The sequence below is a fragment of the Oculina patagonica genome, chromosome 12 (genome assembly GCF_052425735.1).
Source record: "Oculina patagonica isolate OP01 chromosome 12, crgOcupat, whole genome shotgun sequence".
NCBI classification, from domain to species: domain Eukaryota; kingdom Metazoa; phylum Cnidaria; class Anthozoa; order Scleractinia; family Oculinidae; genus Oculina; species Oculina patagonica.
In genome coordinates, this window is record NC_135769.1 from 10,776,794 (window position 1) to 10,801,820 (window position 25,027).

Consider the following 25,027-nt stretch of genomic DNA (forward strand, 5'->3'; position numbering starts at 1 on the left):
GTTATTCATCGTGGTAGAGTACAATGATAAAGTATTTTCGTTTGTCTCACGACGTAGTCACGTGTGATGGAGATCGCGACGTTTCAACTGCACACTGCTAGTCTTCATCAGGCGATAAGGTCGACTGGTTGTGCGTGAACTTATAAAGCACGCTGCTGCGCTGTGATTGGTTGGTTTCAACAGCTCTGATTGGTGAATTTCGATCCTCGCTGTTTCTGTGTCCTGTTGTTCCCTCAGCGGTCCGCTGTCGCACAGTTCTCCTGTTGCTGCGTTTTTTGGTCGTGGGCATCCATGCTTCAGGAATTTCAATTCCATTATCCCTGGTGAAGTCTTATGTGAATTGCCTCTTTGATCTCTGCGTTTGTACCAGTGTGGGTCGCGATCAATAAACTTTACCTCATTCCAAAGCGGATAGTGTCCAGTGTTGTTGGTGTGTTCTGCAACGGCGGAGGTCTGGGGACGGGCGAGTCGGATGTCCCGGTCGTGCTCTTTGATCCTGTCTTACATAGGTCTTCCCGTCTCACCGATGTAAACGTTGCCACATTCACAGGGAATCCTGTAAACAACGCCATCTTGCTTAGTGGAATCAACAGCGTCTTTCGGCCGTACTAGGTGTGATCATAGTGTGGTTTCCGACTTGAAAACAGCCCGCACGCCTGTTGTTGTAGGCAGCGGCGTGCGCCGGGCTGGATCTGATTAGGACATCAAACGTCATCTCGATTCGCATTGGCCTTTTAATGCGGAGCATATCAATCTCATCTATCCTACAGTTCTTTTGTATGTTCCGACGTAGCAGTTGAATGAAATTATGAGTCCCTGTTTCCACGCCCTTTTGCAGGTACTAGATACGGTATGGAGGATCTTCCGCAATTTTGGGCTTCATTAGCCTCTCTTGGAGTTGACCCCCGAGCAAACAATGCAAGGGGAATCTCGTGAAGTTGTAACTGAGGATTGAAGAGAATTGTGTGAAGAATGTGTGTAAAGTTAATCAGGACAGTTGCCATATTTCGCCCCCGGGGGATTCGCTCCCTAGATTCTCGTAGCCCCACTTGGTCCCCCGGGGACATGTTGTGAGTGATGTAAAAAATGACTTAACGTGCTAAAGACTAATTATCCATATGTTTTATTAAGAACTCGTATTCAGCGTTTATATATATATAATAATAAAATACATAATTTTTAAGAGGAGGCCCCAACACCTAGGGGTGGTCAGGAGGGTCCCTGAAAAAATAAAATGTTTAACCTTAAAATACATTAAAATCTAAAATATAATAAAAAGATAAACCTATGCGGTACGCTAACTAAGATTAAAAATTAAAACAAGAATTAAAGAAGAATTAAAGAAGTATAATCACAAACAAACAGTTGTACAAATACAATTTAGTTTGGCCCTTTCATTTTTATTTGTCGAACCAAAGTCAGAGCATCAAGAACGAATATTTCGAGACTAAAAATACATTATATTATAAATTTTAAATTTATTTGTTGTTTGTTTCATGAAAAGATCGACGTTTGTCCCACAGTCGATAGAACGTGTTGATCGATCATAATTCAGTCGGACGAACTCAACTGAGTCAAACGTCGAACTTATCATGAACTTAACTATCTCAGTTTAGTTCGTTTCATGTAAAGTTTGACGTTCGGCCCGGGCCTAAGAGAGAAATCGCCTTCTTACTTTCATGAAACTGCATGCCTTATACCACGGGCAAGATTTTGACTTCTCGTATACATCAACAAATATTTATGTAGACCTAAATCCTTGAATGGGCATAATTTTATTTTCCTACAAGTTCTTTTCTTTGTTACTTTGTTTTTTTTTTTTTTTGCTTTTTTTTGTTTTTTTTTTTTTTTTTTTTCAAGAGTTCTATTTATGATATTTTTCACCACAAAACGTTTAATACTACCGGAAACGTTTGGTGAATGTCACGCAAACATTCTATTCATGAACGGGTGTGAGCAAAATGCTAAATAAACGCACAGTTAACACATTTACAGCTGTTCCTCAAGACCACTTACGAGCGATCGATATTTAAATATTAACATTATAGTGGAAATAATAAAAATGTCAATGCGATAAAGAAAAAATAGGTCACCAAGGGTGACATGAGTCAATGCCGATGGAAGTGATAAGATTGCGCGGTTGAAGCGGAAATTGGTAGAGGTGTGTGGGAGTAAAAATGCATAGCAAGCTAGGGGACGTGGAGAAGGATGAAAACGAAACAGTCAAAATGAATGCCACAAAAAAGATGAAAGGAGGATGACTCTCCGATGTCGAAAAGCAGAAACGAAATTTGGACGATTGCGTGACGATACAAAAGCATGAACAAAGGGGAAGAACTCACATCGTCAGATCACCATGATGATGACTCGAAACAGATGAAAAAGCACGAAAAGTGACTGACTCCATGACAAGACAGTGAAGACAAAAGGGTGAAATGCCACGTAAAAATGATGACCTGAACGCTGGAACAGGAAAATCGAGCACCAACACAGGAGCGAAGACTGAGAGCGGACATCACCCAACAATGACAGACAGGAGACAGATCAACACGTGAAGTCGCGACTGAAATCATGACTGGGTGGAGGAGATGGACGAATGACAAACGAGGAGCCAAACAAAATGGTCGAGGAAACGCGAGTCGCCGCGAAAACAAAGACGCGAGAGACGAAAAACAAGTGCACGAAGAAAACGAAGAATCACAAAAGCAAAATGTCACGGAACGTCCTGAAGTGGAAAACGTGACTGAGAAAGAACAAATGCGTGGGAACACGTGTCGCTGAGGCGAAGAAACAATCGTGCGTGTCCGACGGAGTCCGTCTGCAGCTGATCATGTCACATACAGCGAACGATATCGATCCCGAACCATCCCTGGGAGCACAGCAAAACAAAGAGTCAATGCGAGCGCAAAGGACGAAAAAGACAAAACGAAAAAAGCAACAAAAGAGAACAAGAAAAAGCAGCAGGAACAAGAAGCAAAAAAAGAAAAAAGAATGAACGACGAAAAGGGTGAGCAGCAAGCAGGCTGGCACAACAAATGGAAGGGCAAGTGGGCAGCACAGGAAAGAACGGTCACCAGTGTGGGAAAAACGTGGAAGAGAAGGACGCAGACGAGAAATTGGAGGGGAGCAGAGAAAGGGACGAAAAGAAGGCGCAAAGAACAGAAGAAGAATCGACGACAATCGGAACAGTGAAAAAAAGGCGACAGGCACGCAATAGGGCGCAGGCACGACGGAGAAACAGGACGGAGACAAAAAGACAGAGAGTCAAGGCGACGAGAATGCATGGACGAGAGTCTCAGTGACGCGAAGAACTGATCCGACGAAAAAGAAAGAAACGAAGAAGACAGAGGAAGGGCAGGAACCAACAACAAGAACAAGACCGCGATGGGGATGGAATCTGAGTCACCCACACGAAATGAATGCAGCCAGCTGTGGGACAAAATGAGGAATCAGTCTCATCGAAGAAACAACATCAGAACGAATGCCGATGAGTCTCCATACCCCACCACAGCAAGTGCTCAGCTCTGTCATTCGGACAAATGAGATGTAACGTGAAAATCTTTTCCGACGTATTTTCGTTCGTATTTTCTCTATCAGGAGAGAAATAGAACGAGGTATCAATAAATGTGGCAACATAGGTGACGTGGCAACGATTTCTAAGGAAAGCATTGAAAACGAAAAAAAGAATGCAAAACCTAAACAGGGTTACGAATTATACATTTCTTTTGAATGACCAATGAACGCGATATATGAACCATGTGCAAAAAAGGAAACATCAAAATGATAATTAAAAGAGATCATGTAAGAAGGTTATAAGAGAGCAAAGAAGATTAAATTGAAGAAACGAGAAGGATACTGAACAAGGAACTTCCATAGTGTAGCTACTTTACTGCTTCAAATATAGATTGCAGTGGCTCGGCCAAAGAAGCCCACGACCTAGAAGCTGGAACCTGTATTCCACCTCCTGATGCAATGCTAGTTCGTCACAGTGGAGTGTAGAGATGCACTGTGAGAACAAATATGTCATGCCCAAGAATTTGAACAAAAATTGATTACTCCTGCAGCACCGCTTGATCCGGAGTCCAATCAATCTCGTCCGAGAAGGCAGACACTGGCCTAGTCCGATTTGAAAGTCCGCCATTCGCGGTCGTTTATGCGCAAAGCTCATTAGCTGACAATCGAAAATAAGTACTTTCTTCGTGCTTAAATCGACTGTGGATCGACTGGCCAAAGAAAAGAAAAGCGACTGCCAAAAGAAAAGTGACTCTGGGGACGCGATTGGAGTCCATCAAGAATAATGCTTACCACTCGACCGTCGCGCGCGTCTCAACTCCTAAAGTAAATTAACAGTTCTAACAGTTATTTTTTTAATTTGTTCCTTTCTCCCAAGGATCTCACTTACAACCGCAAAGTATTGCATTAATTATATTTCTTTATTTTCATTTGTATACTTAATCAAATCGATTCTTTTATACTTGGGTTAGAAAGCGTTTCTTATTATGTGACTCGCTAGGAGTGGCCAGGCTCACAATATATAATATTTAAAAAATCAACAACAATAACAAAATATAAAAATTAAAGCTGTTATGGCATTAAACGGACGAATAAAATGACAATTGTACAAAAAGCTTGTACAAACAGGTAAATAACTCAGCCAGCTATTAACTAAATTTTTAAATGCTTCAAACATTACAGTAAGAACTATCAAATGACTAGTATCACGAACCGATAGTGCTAGATTACAAAGCTCACTTCACCGTATAACTTTATGCAGGCGGGCCATACTTATTGACAACGAACAAAGCCTGTGGATTGGGATAGAGAGGATCTTGCATTGGTACCAGCACTAGCTTACAATCGCTATCGCTACCCAAGTACAGGCTGTGGCACTCGTTGCTTCTGAACATGGTCTGGCCCCAGTAATAGTCAGGAAAAAATACGGAATCGTTTGTTGGACTCGACTGAAATGTAAGATCAACATCAACTTATAAGTTTTGAAGTCGCAAAACAAGGAAACAGGGTAACTTTCCACTTTAAAAGGTATTCATCCACCACCTTTACCTTAATAGTGTTGCTATTTTGTGAAAATGTGTTACCAAACAGCGCTTAACCATAAAAAAATAACTCCATTTTGTTTATTTTATATGTACCATAACTGATATTTGTTTTGAAATACGCATGCCACCTCTTGTCGCTAATAGTATAGGCCTCTCTTCTCCCCCCCCCCCCCCTCTGTATTAATCCCCTGTCAAAACGTCTTAAAAAGAAATAAGAGCCTTTACCCTTGGAGGGGGGGAGGGGGGGGCTTCCTAATAGAGCTTTTACAGTAAACACACTTTCAATTGTTCGCCCTCTAAACGCCTCAAAAAAATGTTATCAAGTTCAGAAATGTTAAAAACCAGAACGACAGTTCCTCAATTTACTACACAAAAACTTGACACCTAAAATGCTACCGAACGTATTACGGAGGTGGGAGGTCAGAATACTCTATAGTTCCTGATTTAGCGCAATAACAAACACAAACAATCTATTTTCCCTGACTAGTCCCCAGTCGTCTTGATATAGCACGCGGCAAAGGGACAGAAGCGCGCAAGGTGGCGGAGCAGGGGCTCACCTTGCGCTCCCTTTCTCAGTACCCATGTCTCCCTGCGCTGTTTAAGGACGACTGGGGACGGATCAGCTATTTTCCCATCTCCATCTCTAGCGGTTTTTGTTAAACTATTGTTGCAAAGAAAACAACTTACTGTAACAATAACTTGTTGTCCTTCTAGATCTCCTTGTGAAGTTATGTACAGATAATCGTTTGGCGGCCCGTCACCATTGAAAACTAGGTGAAACAAATTATTTCCCACTGATTTTGCTTGTATCACAGCTGAAAGAAAACATATTCATGTTCCCATTTAGTGTGAAAATATTCGATTTTCTCTACATTTTATTAACCAAGCACAAGGGCCGTACTGGGAACTAAAATTACTGCCCAAGGCCTTGACAGTACAGACCGAGCGCAGCGAAGAAAAGACCGAGAAAAGACCGAGGGACTGAAAAAGATTCTCGTAGAAGTAACAGAAAAGAGTTCGCTGACCTGTTTTACAAACCAGTAACAGAAGCCCCTAGTAACGCTTAATAGGGGTTCGACTTTATTTAAATAACACACATAAGTTACTCACTCTTGACAGTGTCACTGAAACTGCCTTTGCAAAATACATTCGAATCATCTTGTCTTTGAACCAAACCGTTACTGACGGGGTTCCACCAACGATAAGGAACATCCTTTTTGATTGAGTGAAATTTTATATCCGGAGGATAAACTGGTGTAGGATCTGTGTCGCTCTTTACTAAATACCAAGGAATCACAACGTGGCATGGCTGACCATGTGAACAGTGAGGATCTGCCTCAGGTTTACAACTACTGTAAGAAGCCTATGACATTAATTATTTATTATACATGTTTACTTTAGTCCAGTTAAATAACCATGATATTTTTAGTTTAAATTTTAACTTTAAAACTTCACTCTCTGCATGTATAGATATTTTAGCTCAATAGATAATTTAGTTAGGTATTATATTTATTATTTTTTAGCAAGTGATGTAAAGCGCATGAAAGAAGCTAAAAGCGCAAGAAATGTTATTATTATTATTATTATTATTATTATTATTATTATTATTATTACCTTCAAATTCAATAAAAAAGAAATTAAGCAATGAAATGATGACCGTGAAATGGCCATGGTAGAACAGACAAAGATATAACAAAAAGCTGGGCAAAGATGGGCTATAATTGAAAGTTGTGATGCCAAAGAAAGATGTAGGGGCTTGCAGTTTTCAAAATAACGATCGAAATTATAGTTGGAGGTTGGGGTGGAGGGAGAGTTCTTATCTGGCTCCAAAAGTTAAAATCTGCCTTAGAAGGTAACTAGTAACGGTTGATTTTTGATGGATGCTTTTGCCATATATATAAATTGAATGTACTCTCTGGGATATGGAAGCTGTAATACAACGAAACGTCTTCCTTTTATGGTCTATTCATTTGTTTTCCTCGTCTTACTATTAGGTACAGTTGAACCTCTCTACAAAGCCACCTTAAGGCAGAATTAACTGGCAGTTGTTGCATGGGAGGGCTCAATTAGAGTGAATAGCATGCCTTGGGCACATTGTAGAAACCGATATACTGAGGTGGCCGATAGTGGAGGTCCGACTGTAGTTGATACTTGAATTTTAAGCACTAACATGGACCGTAGTACAAGATTTACATCGGAGACAAAAAATAATAGGGAAAATATCGTAATTAAACAAAGCAAATCCTGTGGTGCCTTCTCACCTTTATTCTATTATCTCTATGTATCTTCTGGCTTATTTTAACGCTCTTTCGCTTATTTTCGTGGACGTACTCGGGTGAACGAAAAAGTTAGAAAAAGCATTCAAATCAGCTAAAAGACACAAACTGAGATAATAAAATAAAGGTCAGAAGGTTTCACAGGCTTTGTTTTGTTTAGTACACTTGGGCTCTCTGTGTAATGACCATCTTCTTGTCATAAAAATGTTACCATAGCAATCAAAATGACGCAGCGAAAACAGTCAAATAACCGTCATCATTGTTATCATCGTCATCGTCCTCGTCGTTATCATAATCATCATTACAGTCATCATTATCATCGTCATCATCATCATCATCATCATCATCATTATCATCAACATCGTCACTACAGTCATCATCATCCTTATTATTAAGCCGTAAAGCTACAGGTGACATTCCCTTTCAATCATACTGCAAGGCAACGTTGTTGAGTTCAGAAAAGTCTTCCCTAGATGCAATGAATATATCATCCGTGCCGTGAAAAATGACTATATTCTTGTTAAGGCCTAACACCAGAGAACGGAAGAAATCGAGAAACTAAGTAACTGTCTATTCCAACCTTTTTTCCTTTTGTGGAAGTAATTGTAATAGCCTTTATTCGGGCATTTTCCTTCAGTTTTTGGCCATTCTCAAGATCGACGTAATCATCATAGAAGTCATGATATTGCTGGAACCTGACATTGGCTGGGGCGACATCATCTGACAGCATATCAGAGAATACCTGGAGAAAACGATGACGTAAGCCACCTACTTCTTGGTCTTTCTCGTAGCTTATGATGCGCTTAGAGTCACCGAACGTCACGTGAGCCTTCCCTGATTTCTTGAACGCCATCTTAAAAAAGTGCATCCGCTGTGAACAATAAAGGCGTTATTTTATAAATTTCGATTGGACACTTAAAAACCCGCGGGATTACAGGCATGACAGAGGGTCCCCAGTAGGTTTTTCGGGTCCGGGATTAGGCTTTTCGAAGGCCGAGATCCGGGATTTTAGATGCAAAAGGGAGCGAGATTCGGGATTAAAATAATGAACGGGACACGTGAATTGGCGATTTGACGAGGCGGGATTTGGGAAACGTCTTTTAAAAGAAACAAGGTTATCAAGTTGTTATCTTCGTGAAAGTCGCAAAAAGCCGCACAAAGCGTTTATTATGACTTACACGAGTTACCCGTGTTTTCCATGTGCCAGCGTAGACGTCCCCTCTACTAACTATGGTGCCAGTTATACGGAAATAAATAAGCTTATTGTCGGTGAGCAGAGACTTCAATACCAGTGCTGGGATGGAATATACATCAACTGAAAGGCCTTTTATTGTTAAGGCAAATGATTAAGAAACAATAAATGGTCGCGATCGGGATAAGCCGATAAAAACATTCGGGATTACGGGATTGACAGAACGTTTTAGCCGGGATGGCGGGATCCGATAACTCTATTAGTGTCCCTCCATACAATCCAAAACATCCATTAGATACTGACACCTACGGAGTCTGTTTTGATTATTTGAAGTTCCTGTTTTTAGTGCTGCACCCATGCATTGTTATTTTAGTAGGGGCTCGGAACAGGAAGCCATAACGCGATGTGCAACTGGAGCGGAACAGTTAATGATTATTAACCACGTGGATTATTCCATATACCAAAATATTACTCAATTTTACTACTGTACCATGGGGTCTACCATAAGTGACAGCCTGAAATGTGTTGATCATACAGAATTGAGTCAATTTGTTAATATAGATAGCTGCGGAAGAAATACTTTCAAATGAATTACTATACATTTAAGCGTTTCCTTTCGTATTTCCTTACTTCCTGTCTTTCCAAGAAACTGTGAAACTTTCGCTATCTAAAGGGATGAAGCAAGTTGCAGCATAAACTTTTGATATACCAGAAGTGTAATTTCACGGATTATTCGTGCCACACATTTTTGCACGCATTACTATTTATGAAACAGTAACTTCCAATAGTCGAAATCCAACAACAGTAAGTATTCAATGTTCAGAGATAGGCATGTACCTCATTTAGATACCTGTTTGTTTATCAGCAATGCGTTTAAAATCCACCAGTAGCATAGATATCAATCGATATTATATCTAGATGTTTTGTGAACTTTGTGACAACTCCAGAATTGTTTATTGAGATTCAAAATTTTGGCCATCTGAACTCTCGTCACTGACTATCATGAATTCGGTACTAGGGCCTATACACAAGAGACACTCTCCTTTTGACACTGAACACAGGGGAGAGCTTTTGATCATTATTTGTCAGTCCCTGATAAATTGACCATTTGTCGGAGTGCAGCCAATATAAGTTGTACACCGCATATTGTCAAAAAAAAAAGAAAAAAAAAAAACAGGAAACCTCGGGGAGTAAATATTGTTGAATTTTTTTTTTATTTTTTTAATTTTATTTGACACTTTAAATTCCAGTTGTTTCAGTCTTTTGTATAAAAAAATTTCGTGACTTAACGTCACGCGAGGTTTCACAAACTAGAAGATGTCATTTAACCTTTTTTGTTTTTGTTTTTTTGTCTTAACCGCATCGTTTCCTTTTCTCAGAGTGCTTCAGAGCAATTTCAGATTAAAGCCGACAAGAAAAACATTGTTTGCATGTGTTCTGGGTCTTCTAGCTTCATCATGAGATGTAAAATATATTACAGTCCAAACTAAAAGCACAAAGCACATGTACTTGCAGCAAAAGCTGTCTCCATGTCATTTATAAAGTGAAGAGGTTCTCATTACGGTGGCGATTCGAAACGGCGCCAACCCGGCAGCCTTTAACCCTTACCGGAACGAAATGACACCGGGAACCCAGCATCTGGGACGATAATGACTGCAGGAAGTGAATTCATAGCAGCCAACTGACACAACTCATCGTGATATGGTGTAGCAGGAATGCCCGCCGTAGACCAACACAGACTTGCCCCTATCTGACCATGGCCCCCCCCGGACCGGACCAGCGAGAGGGGAGGGAGGAGAGACGGAGCGAGTGGGGAGGAGAGGGGGGAGAGAGGGGGGGGGGGGGGGGGAGGGGCGGGGGGGGAGGAGAGAAGAAGGGGAGAGGAGGGCGGGGGGGGGGGGGGGGGGGGGAGGAGCGGGGGGGGAGGAGGGGAGGGGGGGCGGGGAGGGGGAGGGGGGGAGAGAGAGGGGAACGAGGCAGAGAGAGGGGGGGGGAGGGGGGGGGGCGAGAATGAGGGAGGCGAGGCGCCGGTTAAAGGGTTAATGAAAAAACAAAAAAATTACCTCGCAGTTTTGCAGTGGGTATCTCAGTATGTATTTATTAAATTCTTCTTTCTTGTCTCATCGACCCAGCACCTTTAGGTTTTGTTGCTATTCACAACTTTATGCCAGCTTAAGTTATTAGTTGCACACTTTTAAATCAAAGTTGTTTTTTTTCCGTGATCATAACAAAGATAAGTCTCGTATCATTAATCATGCTTGCATCAACGCAATCTTGCACTTCCAGTATGCAAATCAAAGACTGAAGGAAGTTAATCTGAAGACAAATATACTAAACTTGACTTTAGTTGACAAACATTTCTAGGTTGCGGGCCTGAAAAGAACATGAAGTGGATAGTTGATCGTAGATTTAGTGGTCGCACGATCCAAAATTTGAAAGAATGTCAAACTTGGCGAAATTACACGTATTTGGATCGAGATCCGATGTCAGATAATTTTCCTTAACTTAAAATACATTTACTATATTTATATAGCGCTAAAACTATAAAATCGAGCAGTATTCGAAAGTGTGTAAATATGGGACCTGTCAGTTACTTTATCGATCAAGTTTGATAGATGTTAGTTGCTGGCCAGGAAGGGCAATTAATCAAGCCCCAAGTTATACGTGCATTTGTAACACTTGCTATTCGACAACTTCGATCCCCCAGCGCCGCCATACATGCGTACGAATGTTGACTTTATACTTCTTTCATGCAGCAAAATCACTTGCCAGGTGTCTTAACTGTATAGATTTTAAAACTTTGTAAGTACGATAAGCTAGCCTGCGTTGCGGGACGCGAATGAGAGGCGGCTGTATTCGCAGGCTAACGATAAGCCTATTCCGCAGATGTTTTTCCGATAGCAGGGGGTACTCCCACACAAATGCGGCCTAATTCCTACCATGTTGGGCCTTGTTTTAAAATGGAGAGCGCAACCGTGAAATGCGACTCGGTGGTCTGTTTACAATGATTGTTGCTTTGAAGTTTATACTGTCCTATAAACTAGCACTATTCCATAAACTAGCAAAAGTAAATATAACTCACCTGGGATTGTTCAGCGGACAAAGTACAAATCAGCGATATCCTGTGGCTCTTTCGATGACTGCCCGATACAACAGAACAGCCGATCTTAATTGCTATTTAAATTTATATACTTTTGCGATAACATCAATCAATTAATATAACTTCAAGTGCTACACTCGTTGAAACCAATGGAGCGAATGTTAGATCTGAGGCAGTCAGTCAAAATGCCGCAAAATCGATATGCACTGGTATCCAAACAATTCATCAAAGACCGCCCGTCGAAGCTTGCTTGCGCTTTCTGTAGCTTTCTGTTCTATATAGCTTTCTGTATGTTTATGTTTTATGTGTCTTGTGCGGATGCAATTGCCTCCTTCCATGCATCACGTTTTGATTTATTCAAGTTATCCGTGTATATAAACGAAGACCCCTCGAAGAAAAAGCTGAAGTTAAGAACTGCAGGCCAATATGGTTCGCAGATCTTGTATTGAGACCAAGACGCTTTAGCATTTATGCTCTGTGGTTTTGTTATTAGAAGAACTAACATTCCAAAACTTCAGGCGTATTTATTTGCAATATGCGCGTATTGCCGTCGCATTTGCCCGTTGGAATTTTTTTATTGTTTTTTAGCTCTAAGACAATAAGAAAATTTCCAACGAGCAAATGCGGCGGCTACCGTATTTACTCGAATAAGCGCCGCCCGAATAAGCGCCGCCCTCGAATAAGCGCCGCATCTGAGGCAGAAAAGTTAATAAGCGCCGCCCCCGAATAAGCGCCGCAGTCCCGATGCGGCCTCGAGGAATACAAAGCAACCAAAACAAACTTGGAGATGTTTCCATCCAAAGCGATGTGCAGTTCAAAATGATTGCTTTACCGCTCGCCTAGTCTTTAATCAAACATTCTGCAATACGTAATTCTGTAAATGTTGTGAAGGCCGCGAACTTTGCCAGGACAGCTAGCGCCACTCTCCTCAGCAAGAGACGAAGACTGACAAATAAAAGATAAGACTTTTGTGGCGCGATTTTAAATAAGCGCTGCCCTCAAATAAGCGCCGCCCTCGAATAAGCGCCGCACTTGCGGTGCGAAAAATTTAATAAGCGACGCTTATTCGAGTAAATACGGTATACGCGTATGTTGCAAATACGCCCATCGTCTCAATTAGGCATAAGTATGGCCGTGAAATCGTGCGATATGTTCGTAGTATGCAAATAAATTGATACCAAAAAACTATCGTGCAATTTACTGATCCCCTCAGCAACCCCTTATCGCCATTTTAATTCTCCCTCCAATATTCCTGAACTCCCAAATTTAATTATAACCAATAAGCAACTCCCGTAGGGTTAGCCGTCGGTAAAGAATGAAGGAAAATCAATTGTTTGTATGAACCAATTTTTAAGCTGTGAACAAGCAATGAGAATACACAGCCTTGAAGTTGAACAGGTTTCTGAACAAGCAATGTATTGTGTTATGCTTTAATTGTTGAAGCCTGGCCATGGGAATTTTGTTTAATAAATTTCGTGCAGTTGTATTGATCGAAAAGACGGAACAGGGAAAGTTGCAGCGGCCAGTATTTCTCTCAGAGTCATGATTGTGCAGGCAGTCCTTAAACTGCTGTCATTCTATATTTATTCCCTCTATATGTATCATTCGTTACAAATAAATATATACTAGTTATGCAACGCTTTCGAGTGGTATATATGAATATCCGGTTTTTTTTGGTTCGGTTAGGGGGTGTATATAACAAAAAAATAAGGGGTTTTTTAAAATTGGTTTTTTTTTTTTTTTTTTTTTTTCCGGTTTTTTATAATGATATTATAGATCTGTAGAGCAGGAACTCTAAAAAAAACCCTTTTTCCATGTACCGCAGTTAACAGACTATTGTGTTTGTTTCTACTACACGAATGAAGGAAAACACTGAACACATTCAACATAGTTTAAAGACGTCATGTACAAGACTTTTATGAAAGATTCCAGTTCATCGATTCAGGGTATTTTTAGGGAAAACCATTTTTTTTTACTGCGCTTCAGCCTTATAAGTTAGACTATCAAACTATGTAATAAAGACTAAATTTGATCAAATTAAAGACTGAAAACAGAAAGGCATAGGGTGACTCAACAAAATATTGGTGACATACGTAATAGAAAAACAACACAAGTGGTTGGGACAAATTGACCTTCCTATAATGACCTACTTCCTTTTAATACTCAAGACTCGTTTTATTATAGATGACTCACTTCATTAGAGACAGTAAAAACATCAATGCAATTGTTATAAACTCAACAAAGTCAACAGGAACATTTGCAGTTGAATACGTAACTGTCATTATCACTGCAGGTGGAAGCGTTTCGGCAAACAGACTGTGTTTAAATGCTAATTCGTTTTGCTTCAATTGAGCTTATTTGACAGAATGAACAGCCGAATACTTGGCATTAATCAGTTAATGTATACAAATGGTTTTCTCTGAAATCATTTCAACTTTTGGCTTGCCATTTAGAAAGAAGGATGCCATTTTTTTCTTGGAAATAACCGATTTGTGTAGTTGCGTGCAAAACCCTTAAGTGCTCATTGCTTTGCCAAGAATTAATTATGTAAATACGTATAGGTGTTTGACAGGGCAATTTATAAAGTTAATATCATTGCAACATATATTGGGTTGTGTTTGTTTCAGCGATTGCGGTAGTTTTCTTTGAAGCGGTACTCTAACTTAATGCTTCCTTAAATTTTTTATGATATTAGCGACCTTCAGATTGGACTACGAGTACGAGATTGAGTACGAGTACGAGTTTTCAAACCAAATCTGTGTGCCTCTTATAATCACTTATCACACCAATCCTATCCCTAACGTTTATTTATGTGTTTATTAATAGTCAGCAACAGGGAAGAGTTATAGTTTGGGGGATACAATCGTGTCGAAATTCCAAAGTCGTACTCGTTCTCGATCTCGTACTCGTAGTCAAATCTGAAGGTCGCTTTTATAGACTTTTGATTACACGGCTAAGGTAGTCAAAGATAACTAGAATTTACCAATCAGATTGCTCCATTGCCGTTCCTACATTTGTTTTAAGCATTAGACCGGGTATTGTCCCGAATGATCCCGCGCAAACCTGCGCAACGTTTGTTTGGCTCACAAAAGTACAAACTATACTTGACTTGGGGCTCATGTTATTGTTTTGTAAAAAAGCGTCAGCAAATTTATTTCTGACCGAAACCCTCGCTTTCCGCCTACTTCTATGGAAATCTTTTTCAGTCCCTCTACCTTTTCTCGGTCTTTTCTAGGTTCTTTCTTCGCTGCGCTCGGTCCGTGCTCTCTTAAAACAACATTGGGAAGTTTTGCCGTTCCTAAACTTCGCCTGTCGAAATCGATCGTTGTTTAGTTGGTGCTTTTTATCACTCAATTCAGTGCTCCTCTACGTTAGAAAACTGTTATTATGAGGACTTACTTCAGTTTGAAGGCAATCAGAAAAATCTCTTAAAACCTAGGCGAATACCATGACACAGCTCCTTTACTGAACATCTGGGCATATCACTGGTTGCCAGTGTTAATTCTACTGCTGAAACTAGAAAACAGCAAAACTGCCAGTTCATATTATTCAGCAATATAACACTTGTCGAGTAAATGTTCAATTATGAGCTGCTTCAAGGCAATCAAACATGGTGTTCTCGTTCTCACCATGGGTAAAACTTGGGTGTTATCATTTTTCTCAACAAGGACGCGAGCTTTAATCAGGTGTCATAATAAGCAACTGGAGAGATTGAACTTTGACAGAAACCGAACGAGATAAAAAGTTCTAATGACAATGATTAAATAAAGGCAAACTGTTTTTTCGTTATTTATCAGCAAGAGAGAGAGAAATTTTCTTCTTTTAGCTTTTTTAACGGGGGGGCGGAGCAACTTTAGAATATTTTTGTGGAACGAGGCATAAAACAATATATTCTATTCTTATTAAATGAAAAGAAAAGAGGGGGGGGGGGATGGGGAAGTTTGGGGGGGGGGGATAAAAGGGGGGGGGGGGGGGGGGGAAACATTTTTACTTCTCGTAAATATCAACAAATATATTTCTTACTAATTCTTTTTTTTTGTTTTGTTTGCTTTATCGAGATTTCTGTTTATGATATTTTTACCACAAAAGGTTAAATACAACCGGAAACGTTTGGTGAATGTCACGCAAGCATATTCATGAACGGGTGTAACAAGGCTAAAGGCGCAGTTTTTCAGCTGTTCCCGCAATACCGCATATGAGCGATCAATATTTTGAATCTGGCACGAAAAATCTTCATGGAAATACTTAACAAGTCAAAGGTCTAAAGAAAGAAGACGAAGTCTATATATAAGGTAGGTCATTTTATCGAAGTTTGTTTAAAAGTAGAGGGTTTTAAAAAGACGCATGGTGACTCGGCAGCCAAACCAATGGACTTCCACTCCGGTTTGTATATTCATCAAGTCATCATAAAATTTCACCACGGTTTTAAAAATTCGCCTCAAATTCGAAATTTTCCTTCGGTTTCAGTCCTCATTGATGGATTAGTGATGTAACAGTAAAAGCTCCTCAGCAATTGAGAAACATTGACGGTTCGAGAAGCAAATTTCGTGTAAGCTTTAAGAAGCACTTCGCTATGTTTTTAGTTTCTTCAAACCCATACTTTGTCGACTCGTATACAAAGCAATACTCTTTCATTATCCAATATTTCTGTCCTCGCAATATTTTTCCTTCGACATATAAAAAGGAAAGGCCGATGGAGGCTCGCAATAAGGTTGTTTATTATTCGCCAATTCTACTTAATCAATGACCTGTCGGGAACCGGAACGTTTTTCTGCTCTTTCCTCGAGCCTATTTTCGCACAAAAAGCGGAAGTTGAAAGGTTTATACTAACAGCTTGTCTCCGGGAAAATTCACCTTCCTGTAAACACATACCCTAATATGCAGTTAATTTCTCGTGCCAGGAGTCCATGCTAGTGCAAAATACCAGGTGAATACACACTGAATCGTTAAATAACGATTTCGCCAAGAAAAGATACCCTTTGATAATACGTGTACTACAGCAGATTTTTTAAGAAGAGGTTATTTTTTCAATCGAGATCTGTTGAATCCTCATTTATTCATGGTTAATTCAGAATGGAAAACGTAACTGATGTTTCCTCACAAGTGAAGTGAAGTAAACGTCGTCGGCATATGTTTAAGATCTCGTTATTTATATTGCTTAATGATTGAATGATGCAGCTCTATTGAAATCTTTAGTAGCACCAGAACCAATTGAAAGTTGTTTTACATCAGCAAGAACATTGCAAGAATCTTGAAAATGCGCACGAAGCTAGCTGACGAAAACACGTTTAGAGTGGGGTGGTTCGGCAAAAGCTTATTCTGCATTTATTCGTTTAAGTAGAAAAACAAATTGGAAATTTTAACCTGGGCTATTTCTCTTATTCATTACAAGGGAATATTTAAACGTTGTCATGACAAAATCAGGCAGGTGGTTTGAAGTTAAAATATATATTTTTTTTTTTTTTTTTTTTTTTTTTTTTTGGGGTTTTTTGTTTTTGGGGGGGGGGGGGGGGGTTTTTTTTTTTTTTTTTTAGTGGTTCCCTCCTCTTTGTCATAGATCAGTTGAACCCCGGTGACTCGAAATCTGAAGGGAAAAGAAAAAAAGTTGGGGTTAGAAAAAAAGTGAGAAAAGGGGGGAAAGGAGAAAAGGGGGGGGGGTGGGGCGGGGGGCGGGGGGATTTCGAAATATAACGAAATGTTGCGAAATGTTTCCTGTTTTCTCCCGGTTCCCACCACCTTTAGGAATCCCGCATCCGCCCCTTTTCTTCCAAGCTCCCGACCCCCTGTCCCCCCCCCCCCTCCCCATATCTGGCCCCCTGTAAAAAAACAATAAAAAATAAAAATTTTTTTTTTTATTTTTTTTTTGGCGTGGTTTTTTTTTTTTTTTTTTTTTTTTTTCTTTGTTTCTTTGGTTTATTTATTTATTTATTTTTTACAGGATGAATAAAAAATGGCCAAGCTGTGCCATGCTGTTGGTTCTCGGTCTAATTTTTCTCCTTTATAGTCAAGCAAGCTGGGTCTCTGCGTGTGTTAAAGCTGAATCGACACATAATTGTAAGTCAGACCTTTGTTAGAACAGCTAAGTTTTTTTATGTAAATAAAGTTTATCTCCCATGGCCATGGTGTACAAAATTATAGTCATCAAAATAAGACCAATGTTTGTTTCTAACAACTGTGTTCAAAAAGATGGACGATTTCAATTTATTCTTTTTAGAAATATATTATATTTATGCGGTTCTCAATCTCTCGTACATGTACTATTATTGAACCCTATTTCAACGGCCAACAATTCCTTGCTTTTCTTTCTTTTACGTTTGATGTTCATATGCCAATTAAATTTGAAAGTAGTACGTTTTTGACTGCGTTCGACCACCCTACCAGCACTCTGACGTCATTTACTAGAGACAAAATCATTTCTTTCTAATCTCACTATTGAAATGGTTAACTGTCATGTTTCCTTTGATGCACCATGATCTGAGTAATCTTCTGATCCAGATCATCCGAAAGGAACGCACCTAAAGATTAGACAAAGCTAACTGTAGTTAACTGCGCTGGTGTAACCACAACCACTGTCTTCCTATTGATAAGGTTAAGTTAACTGAAACGGCCTAGTTATATAAATCTTCTATTTTTTTTTCGCAGATCCATACGCTCCTACTCTTGAAATCAATACTTTGGAGTTCCCAAATGAAGATATCCTACCAACTGGCTACAACATTACAATTGTTTGTACTAGCAACTCCTCAAAGAAGAACATGGGGAAGCCATGTTACTACGGCCAGCCATTTTGGATACAGCAGTTCTTCAACGACCATTACCTCGGAGACTGTGGCGGCGGCGATGGTAGCGTTGATAGCGAAGATTCAAAAGTATGCACGTTTGTCATCCAAAATTCTACAAAGCGAAATTCTGGAAACTACAGTTGTAATACACACAATCAATTGACCTGCACTTTTGGCACAATATCCTTGAATTTTGAAAGTAAGTATGATTTTCTTTTATACTTCCGAAACGTTTTCCATTTGCCTGAAAGGATCGGTTGAAATGACCGTTTATAAATAACGTTTTTAATAATAACGTTTTTAACCGAAATTATATATGTATATATTTTAAAAAAAGCCGCTTCCAGTAGACTGGAAATGAGAGAAATGAAAAAAAGGATACAGAATTCCCCGATGGTTCGTACTATCGAAGAAAGTAACAGACGTTCCTGGAAAATAACTTTTCCATATCATTTTTCTTCAAATTAAAATTTCCCGGGTCTTTTTTTAAGGAGAGCCATTAGGTTCATGGTCTGTCCTTTTAGAATTATGTTGTCTACACAAGCTAACCAGACTTTTTATTTTTAATACGTTGTCTCCTATACTTAAAATGTTGACACTAATGTTTGTCATTTTAGAGCCGTCGCCACCAAACTTCAGGCTCGCTCCACCTCGTAATATAAACGTTTTCGCTGGAAGTACTGTGAACCTTACTTGTGAAGCAAAAGGCATTCCTAGACCTGTGGTCACGTGGTATAAAGATGGTCGGCCTGTTTCCAGGGAGAACATCAGTAGAGTGAATGCAATTTCGCTGTTAACGTTGGAATCTGTCGGACCACATGACCAAGGAGAGTACTGGTGCGAGGCACAAAACGCAGAGGGCTGGAATAAATCTTCTAGGACAAGTCTGAGGAGTAATTCCTTTTCTTAATTCAACTGTTTTGTTTTTCTTAAAGCTTAGCTTATGCTATCATTGTTCTGCTTCGTTTTTTGTTGTTGTTGTTGTTTCGTTTGTATTTTTTGTTTATTGTCTTTGAAAGGCCTACCTGTTATTGCAATCCTACAACATGGTAATTTATTTTCTTTTTTCTGTACAGTATTTTCAAAGCCGACCATATTGCGTCATCCTCAGAACGTTTCTGTGTACCTAGAAGATAAGGCTATCATGGTTAACTTTACCTGCGAAGCTAGTGGATTCCCACGTCCAGTGATTACTTGGCTAAAGAACAACTCACCAGTAACCAGCGGCACAGTGGTTCAAAATGGTAGCATCTCAACTTTAGTTCTCCGTTTGTTGAAAAGAAAGGAAACACCTGGAAAGTATAAATGCGTTGCGAAAAATTCATTGGGTGGGGCTTCCTCTACAGAAAGAGCACTGATAATCCGTACACGAACACATAATCTGGTCAGCAATAGTAAGTTTTCTCTTAATTTCACTGCATGTTATCACCTTTTTAGTTTTTCTGGAACTTTTTCTGTCTTTCTACCTTCCTGCCTGCCTACCTACCTCATAGCCCCCCTGTCTGTCTGTCTGTCTGCCTGTCTGTCTGTCTGTCTGTCTGTCTGCCTGCCTGCCTGCCTGCCTGCCTGTCTGTCTGTCTGTCTGCCTGTCTGTCTGTCTGTCTGTCAAATAGCCAGTCAGTGTGTCTTTCTGTCTGTCAGTCTGTCTGTCAGGCAAACTATCAGTTAGGTCATATTTGATATTTTGATTTCTCGAAATTATAAACTTTGCTGAGGGCAGACATATCTTTAATCTTAGCATCGTCGCGCGTCAAAGCGATCGATTATACATGGCATCTATTACAACGCGCTTAATCTTAAATCTTAATCTTAATCGAAAACTTATTTTAAAAATCTTTCAATAACATTGGCTAACCGAAATGACAATTCCTTTTAAGATGACAACTCAACTTCACCTGGCGTATCCAAAGTCGTGTGGATCTCAGTTGCCACTGGAGCCGTTTTTCTGATCTTTCTGGTGATCTCGATATGTCTGGTGTACAACAAGTGTAAGAAAAAGGTAAGGTCGTTACCCCTAGTCACTACGTATTCCGTCCAAATAAATATATCAAAGGAGAAGTACCAAGCATCCGCCACATAATAGCGACTTTTGTTTACTATTAACAAAATTTTACAAGGAAGAAAGCCCGACACCGACCACCCCCACCCCCCCCCCCCCTATTAAGGCGCCCAGTAGATGCGCAGTGGATCAATTAGCGACTCAAGCAATTTTTGATCTACTCCGTTTGCCCTATACAGTTTTTATTATCCCTTATTATGTACACGAGTTAATGAAACGCACTTTAGCACGAATTAGATTACTTTGGCTGCCATACACAAATGTACAGTAGATAGATAGATAGATGACTTTATTTATCCACGGTAGTTCTTCTCAGCAAAAAATCTATTAACAAATATAAGAATTAAAACTATTATGATATAAAAGTAAATTACAAGAAAAAATGACCCAAACTAAACTAACCTAACTAACTATCTATTCAAATAAAAACAAAAGAAGCAAAAAGGTACTGCTTTTCAGGAATGCCGTGTCTCACTCAAATCTGAAATTACTCAACCTAGACTTAAATTCATGCATTTAATGTTTTTGATGTTCTAATATCGACTGGAAAGCTATTCCACAGCGTAGCGCCGCTATAAGAGAAACTTTTTCGAAAATAATCGGTGCGAGGTTGAGGAAGAGCCAACCTCATTTCATTATTTCTCAATCTATAACTAGTTGTATCATTGCGAAAGTGAATTTATTTGATAAATAATCTGGTGGCCTAGCGTAAACGCGGGTTTAAATGTGGCAGGGGCGAGCTTCTGAATCCCTCCCCTTCCCCCCTCCCAACAATGCCCGGTCTGAATAGAGTTCACGGGCCTTCAAACCTTGGAATTAAAGTAACCATGACTTACAATTGTCCATGTATTAACAACCGATATGTCATTGCACTGAAGTCTCGCTGTCACTTTTATATTTTGCAGATGAATGACAAGCAACGATTTCCGCATCTTCACATTAATGAAGACATCATGGGTCAGCTCAGAAACGAGCAGACTCCTCCACGTTACCAAATGACGATCATGAAGGTTCAAACAAACTGACTTGGCTGGTTCAATTTTAAAATAATGTACATAGGATGTAAACTAGGCTTGTGAACTGCGTCTAGGTTCCATATAACTCAAATATTACCATTACCTATTGGTAGCCTCAATCTTTGCTCGCGATCAGGTAACAGGTTTAACAGAATCTTATAGATATGTAAAATATGTAAACTTTATTTTAACCTGCGTATGTGTCAAGACGTTGGGAGTTGGGCTGGCCCAATGGTTTAAGCGCTTAACTTAAGGATCTAGTGGTCCGGGTTCGAGCCCTGGCCGGGCCACTGTGTTGTGTTTCAGGGCAAGACACTTAACTCTCATTGGCCCATTTTTTACCCAGTTGAATCAATGGGTACCTGCAAATTTAATGCTGGGGATAACCTTGTGGTGCACTAGCAACTTTTCTTGGGAGGAGTAGAAATACAGCTACTCGCTTCGTTTACGGAAACCGGGAGAAGCTCTAGACTGATGGGCCACTTGGCTCAAAGACAGGCTTAACCTATTACTTTGAAGTATCCAAAAAAGCCCAGCAGATAAATTATGATGATTATATGACCTTAATATCTCTATTTATCATACCAACGATGTTACTCAGTGTACGTCAGTGTACCTCAGACGAACTCGACAAAACTTTGCGGGTTTTCGTGTCCTTTTTCATCACAGACAAAACAGACAATATAAGAGTCGTGAGTTTTCAGGACCAATTGTAACAACCTTGTATGGTCCTTGTCCATCTTTTTTAAGGTATGAGCCATGAGCCATGAGCCATGAGAGAAATTAAAGAAACGAGAGTGGACCGTTGAGTCTATAATGTCTAATAACAAATCTAGTGTCAAAACACTTGAAGAGTGCCTCTTGCATTTATTTTGGCTAAGAAAGGGCGCTTTCACCAGAAGTATTATCGATTTGTTGTTGTTGTTGTTTTTGTTTAGATTTGTTTTTTTGTTTTAAGAATTACTTTAATTCTGGTTAGACATTTTTTTTTTTATTTTTTTTTTAGATAAAGCAGTTTATTGATTAACACTGACTTACATGCAATACATTACAATACAAAGCTTACTTACAACTACAATACATTACAAATAGCTTACTTACAGAGAATAATTTACGTTACACAAAGGGCATGCAGCAACTAAATAAAAAAGAATATATTACAGAGAACAGGAAACCTGGGTGCCTACTTTTGTTGTTGTTATTATATCTATTATTTCTATATATTTTTATTTCTATATATACTTATTCTGGTTAGACATGTTGCAACTGCTGTAACAGAAACTTGCAAACAATTTTAACCCTATCCAGACCGGGGGCGGGGGCGGAAAGTGCCCGCGCTGACTTTGAACGCTTATAACTTTTTCAAGATTCAGCCAAATGCTGCCAAACTTTGCGAGTTTATTTATTTTTTTTATTTTTTTTTTAATAAATTTATTCAAATAAAATAAAATGTTACAAGTACAGCACAAGTAAAACTAGAACGATATACAACAAACAAAAAGAGAAAAAAAAAACAGAAAACTAACTACAGTACAACAATTCTCCAATACACTATCAAGCAATTTTAAATACACTATGTACAGTACATTTCCATCTCTAACGATTAATTTAATTTGAGAAAGGGTTATTAATCTTCAAGGTTCTACAATAGTTATTAAATTTATTTTGGAATTCTTTTAGACTAAGTTGGCTGTCCCACACTTTATTATGAATTATGTAATGTCTTAGATATATAATAAAGAGGTTTTCTATTTGATTCGTGTTATCAGCTGTTTGATGTTCTGTTCCAAAGAGTAAAGAGTAATTATTTGTAACCAGAGACTTGTTTGTTTTCTGCTCAAACCAATTACGTGCACTGGAAATAAGGTCGAGCACTGATTTGCATTGAAAAAGGCAGTGTTCTATCGAGTCCTCTTGTTCACAATAGATACATTTTGCGTCTTTGGCAATATTACAGAATGCCAGCTCTCGTTTAGTAAAAACAATGCGATGTAATAGTTTAAAAGTTGTTTGTAGGACTTTGGTATCTTGGCAAATAGCTTGAGTATGTTTAAGACAGTTTTCACATTCTTTTGTTACATCACTATTAAAATAGTTGGACCATTTCCGAAAGCCTGTGGGCTGCGTGTACCTTCCTTCAATAAATAGTCTGTAAAAGTCCTTACATTTTAATTTAAATATATCTATTTTGGTATTTGGTCCTAAAGCTACTGGTTTACCATTATGGAAAATCTCCTTATCGATGCTATTATTTTTGCCTAAAAGAAACAGGCGTTTTGGAATCGCTGATATCATCTGATAGAACTGAAGAAAGCTCGATTTAATGTTCTTGTATCTATTAGTAAAGTCATTGTAAGTCATTATCGCGCCATTGTCTTTTAACAGATCTTGGACAGTAACAATATTATTATTAAACCAAGATTTCCAAAACACGGTCTTTTTGTCAATAAGAATCAATTTGTTGTTGAATAGAACGAATTTTTCTAGATTTTCTTTGTCGTAGAGGCATTTTAGTTCTTTAAAATACAATAACATATTTCTGTAAAATGCTGGGATTTGTTTGTCCAAGCTCTTCTCATCATAATTACATTTCAGTATAAATTCAATTCCACCCAGTTTGTCTAAGAAGTGTTGTGGTATTGTCTTCCACTTACATGGCCTACCATCCAAAAGCCGACTGATCCAACTTAACCTCAGTGCTTTATTCATCAAAAAAATATTGGGCAACTTAATCCCACCTCTATCAATATTTTGATATAACACCTCTCGTTTTATTCTATCCGGTTTATTCTTCCAGAAGAATTTAAAAATCAACTTACTTACTTTTTCAAGTTCAGACTTAGGTGCTTCCAACATGGACATAGAATACACAATTGGACTGATTCCAAGTGCTCTTATAATCACTGCTTTTCCAAACATAGTCAAATCCCTGCTGCGCCACATATCAAATACTGTTTGTATTTTTTGTACTTTGATCGAAAAGTTTTGTTTCAAGGTTTTTTTCTTATCATATGAGTGGTAGGCTCCAAGAATTCTGATTGCATCGCTTGTCCAGTTTAAATTAAGGGGTTTAGCTTTGCAATTTTTATCTTTCCCCCAGCCAAACTGCTTTCGTTTTTCTTTCATTCAGACACAGTCCTGATAGCTTTCCAAAGTTTTGTATCAGGGCAAGTGCGTTCTCTACAGAAGGGATATCTGCACAAAGTAGTGTTGTATCATCGGCAAACTGAGTTAACTTAAACTCCGTGTTAAAGATTTCGATCCCCTTGATGTTTTCCGTTCTTCGTATTTTGTGTGCTAGTATCTCCGCGCAGAGAATGAATAAGTAAGGCGAGAGAGGACACCCCTGCCTCATTCCCCTGCTTACACTAAAGAAGTTTGTCATGAAACCGTTGTTCAAAACCGATGTTTGTATACCTTCATAAAATATTGAAACCCATCGCATTATATTATTTCCAAAATTAAATTTAGCCATGCAGAGTTTAATAAATGACCATTCCAAAGAGTCAAAGGCCTTTTTGAAGTCTATAGCTACCATTATACCA

At 39.1% G+C, this 25,027-nt stretch overlaps 3 protein-coding genes and 1 long non-coding RNA gene across 4 annotated transcripts in view; 1 reads left to right on the plus strand and 3 right to left on the minus strand.

Moving 5' to 3' along the window:
- The window catches only part of LOC144633301 (uncharacterized), a 39,981-nt gene extending 30,917 nt beyond the window's left edge, over window positions 1-9,064 (minus strand). The window contains exon 1 of the mRNA XM_078492164.1: window positions 9,041-9,064. The gene's annotated coding sequence lies outside the window, so the exon portion shown is untranslated. The remainder of the gene's footprint in view (window positions 1-9,040) is intronic.
- LOC144633401 (uncharacterized) lies at window positions 3,719-11,691 on the minus strand. The gene is made up of 5 exons (XM_078492278.1): window positions 11,608-11,691; window positions 7,914-8,204; window positions 6,168-6,420; window positions 5,745-5,872; window positions 3,719-4,961 (listed from the first exon to the last, which is right to left on the minus strand). Exons 2-5 carry the CDS (start codon window positions 8,199-8,201, stop codon window positions 4,767-4,769), a joined length of 864 nt encoding a protein of 287 aa, XP_078348404.1. The 5' UTR covers window positions 8,202-8,204; window positions 11,608-11,691; the 3' UTR covers window positions 3,719-4,766.
- A 4,103-nt stretch (window positions 11,692-15,794) lies between these two features.
- LOC144633276 (protein amalgam-like) lies at window positions 15,795-22,791 on the plus strand. Its single transcript, XM_078492124.1, has 7 exons — window positions 15,795-15,917; window positions 17,564-17,679; window positions 18,268-18,606; window positions 19,025-19,300; window positions 19,484-19,801; window positions 20,285-20,406; window positions 21,372-22,791. The coding sequence occupies exons 2-7, from the start codon at window positions 17,565-17,567 to the stop codon at window positions 21,489-21,491; spliced, it is 1,290 nt and encodes a 429-aa protein (XP_078348250.1). The 5' UTR covers window positions 15,795-15,917; window position 17,564; the 3' UTR covers window positions 21,492-22,791.
- The window catches only part of LOC144633352 (uncharacterized), a 118,810-nt gene continuing 114,542 nt past the window's right edge, over window positions 20,760-25,027 (minus strand). Inside the window, exon 3 of the long non-coding RNA XR_013567051.1 lies at window positions 20,760-20,863. This is a non-coding gene — a long non-coding RNA (uncharacterized LOC144633352). The remainder of the gene's footprint in view (window positions 20,864-25,027) is intronic.

Bases quoted from the DNA above. Each gene is read 5' to 3' on its own strand.
- LOC144633401 (XM_078492278.1), bottom strand. From the start codon at position 8,201: ATGCACTTTTTTAAGATGGCGTTCAAGAAATCAGGGAAGGCTCACGTG. The intron at 5,873-6,167 runs GTGAGTAACTTA...GTTTTCTTTCAG, and splicing joins TTTCAGTGACACTGTCAAGA to CTGTGATACAAGCAAAATCA. The intron at 4,962-5,744 runs GTAAGTTGTTTT...CTTACATTTCAG, and splicing joins GACAACAAGTTATTGTTACA to TCGAGTCCAACAAACGATTC.
- LOC144633276 (XM_078492124.1), top strand. From the start codon at position 17,565: ATGAATAAAAAATGGCCAAGCTGTGCCATGCTGTTGGTTCTCGGTCTA. The intron at 18,607-19,024 runs GTAAGTATGATT...TTGTCATTTTAG, and splicing joins AATATCCTTGAATTTTGAAA to AGCCGTCGCCACCAAACTTC. The intron at 20,407-21,371 runs GTAAGGTCGTTA...TATATTTTGCAG, and splicing joins ACAACAAGTGTAAGAAAAAG to ATGAATGACAAGCAACGATT.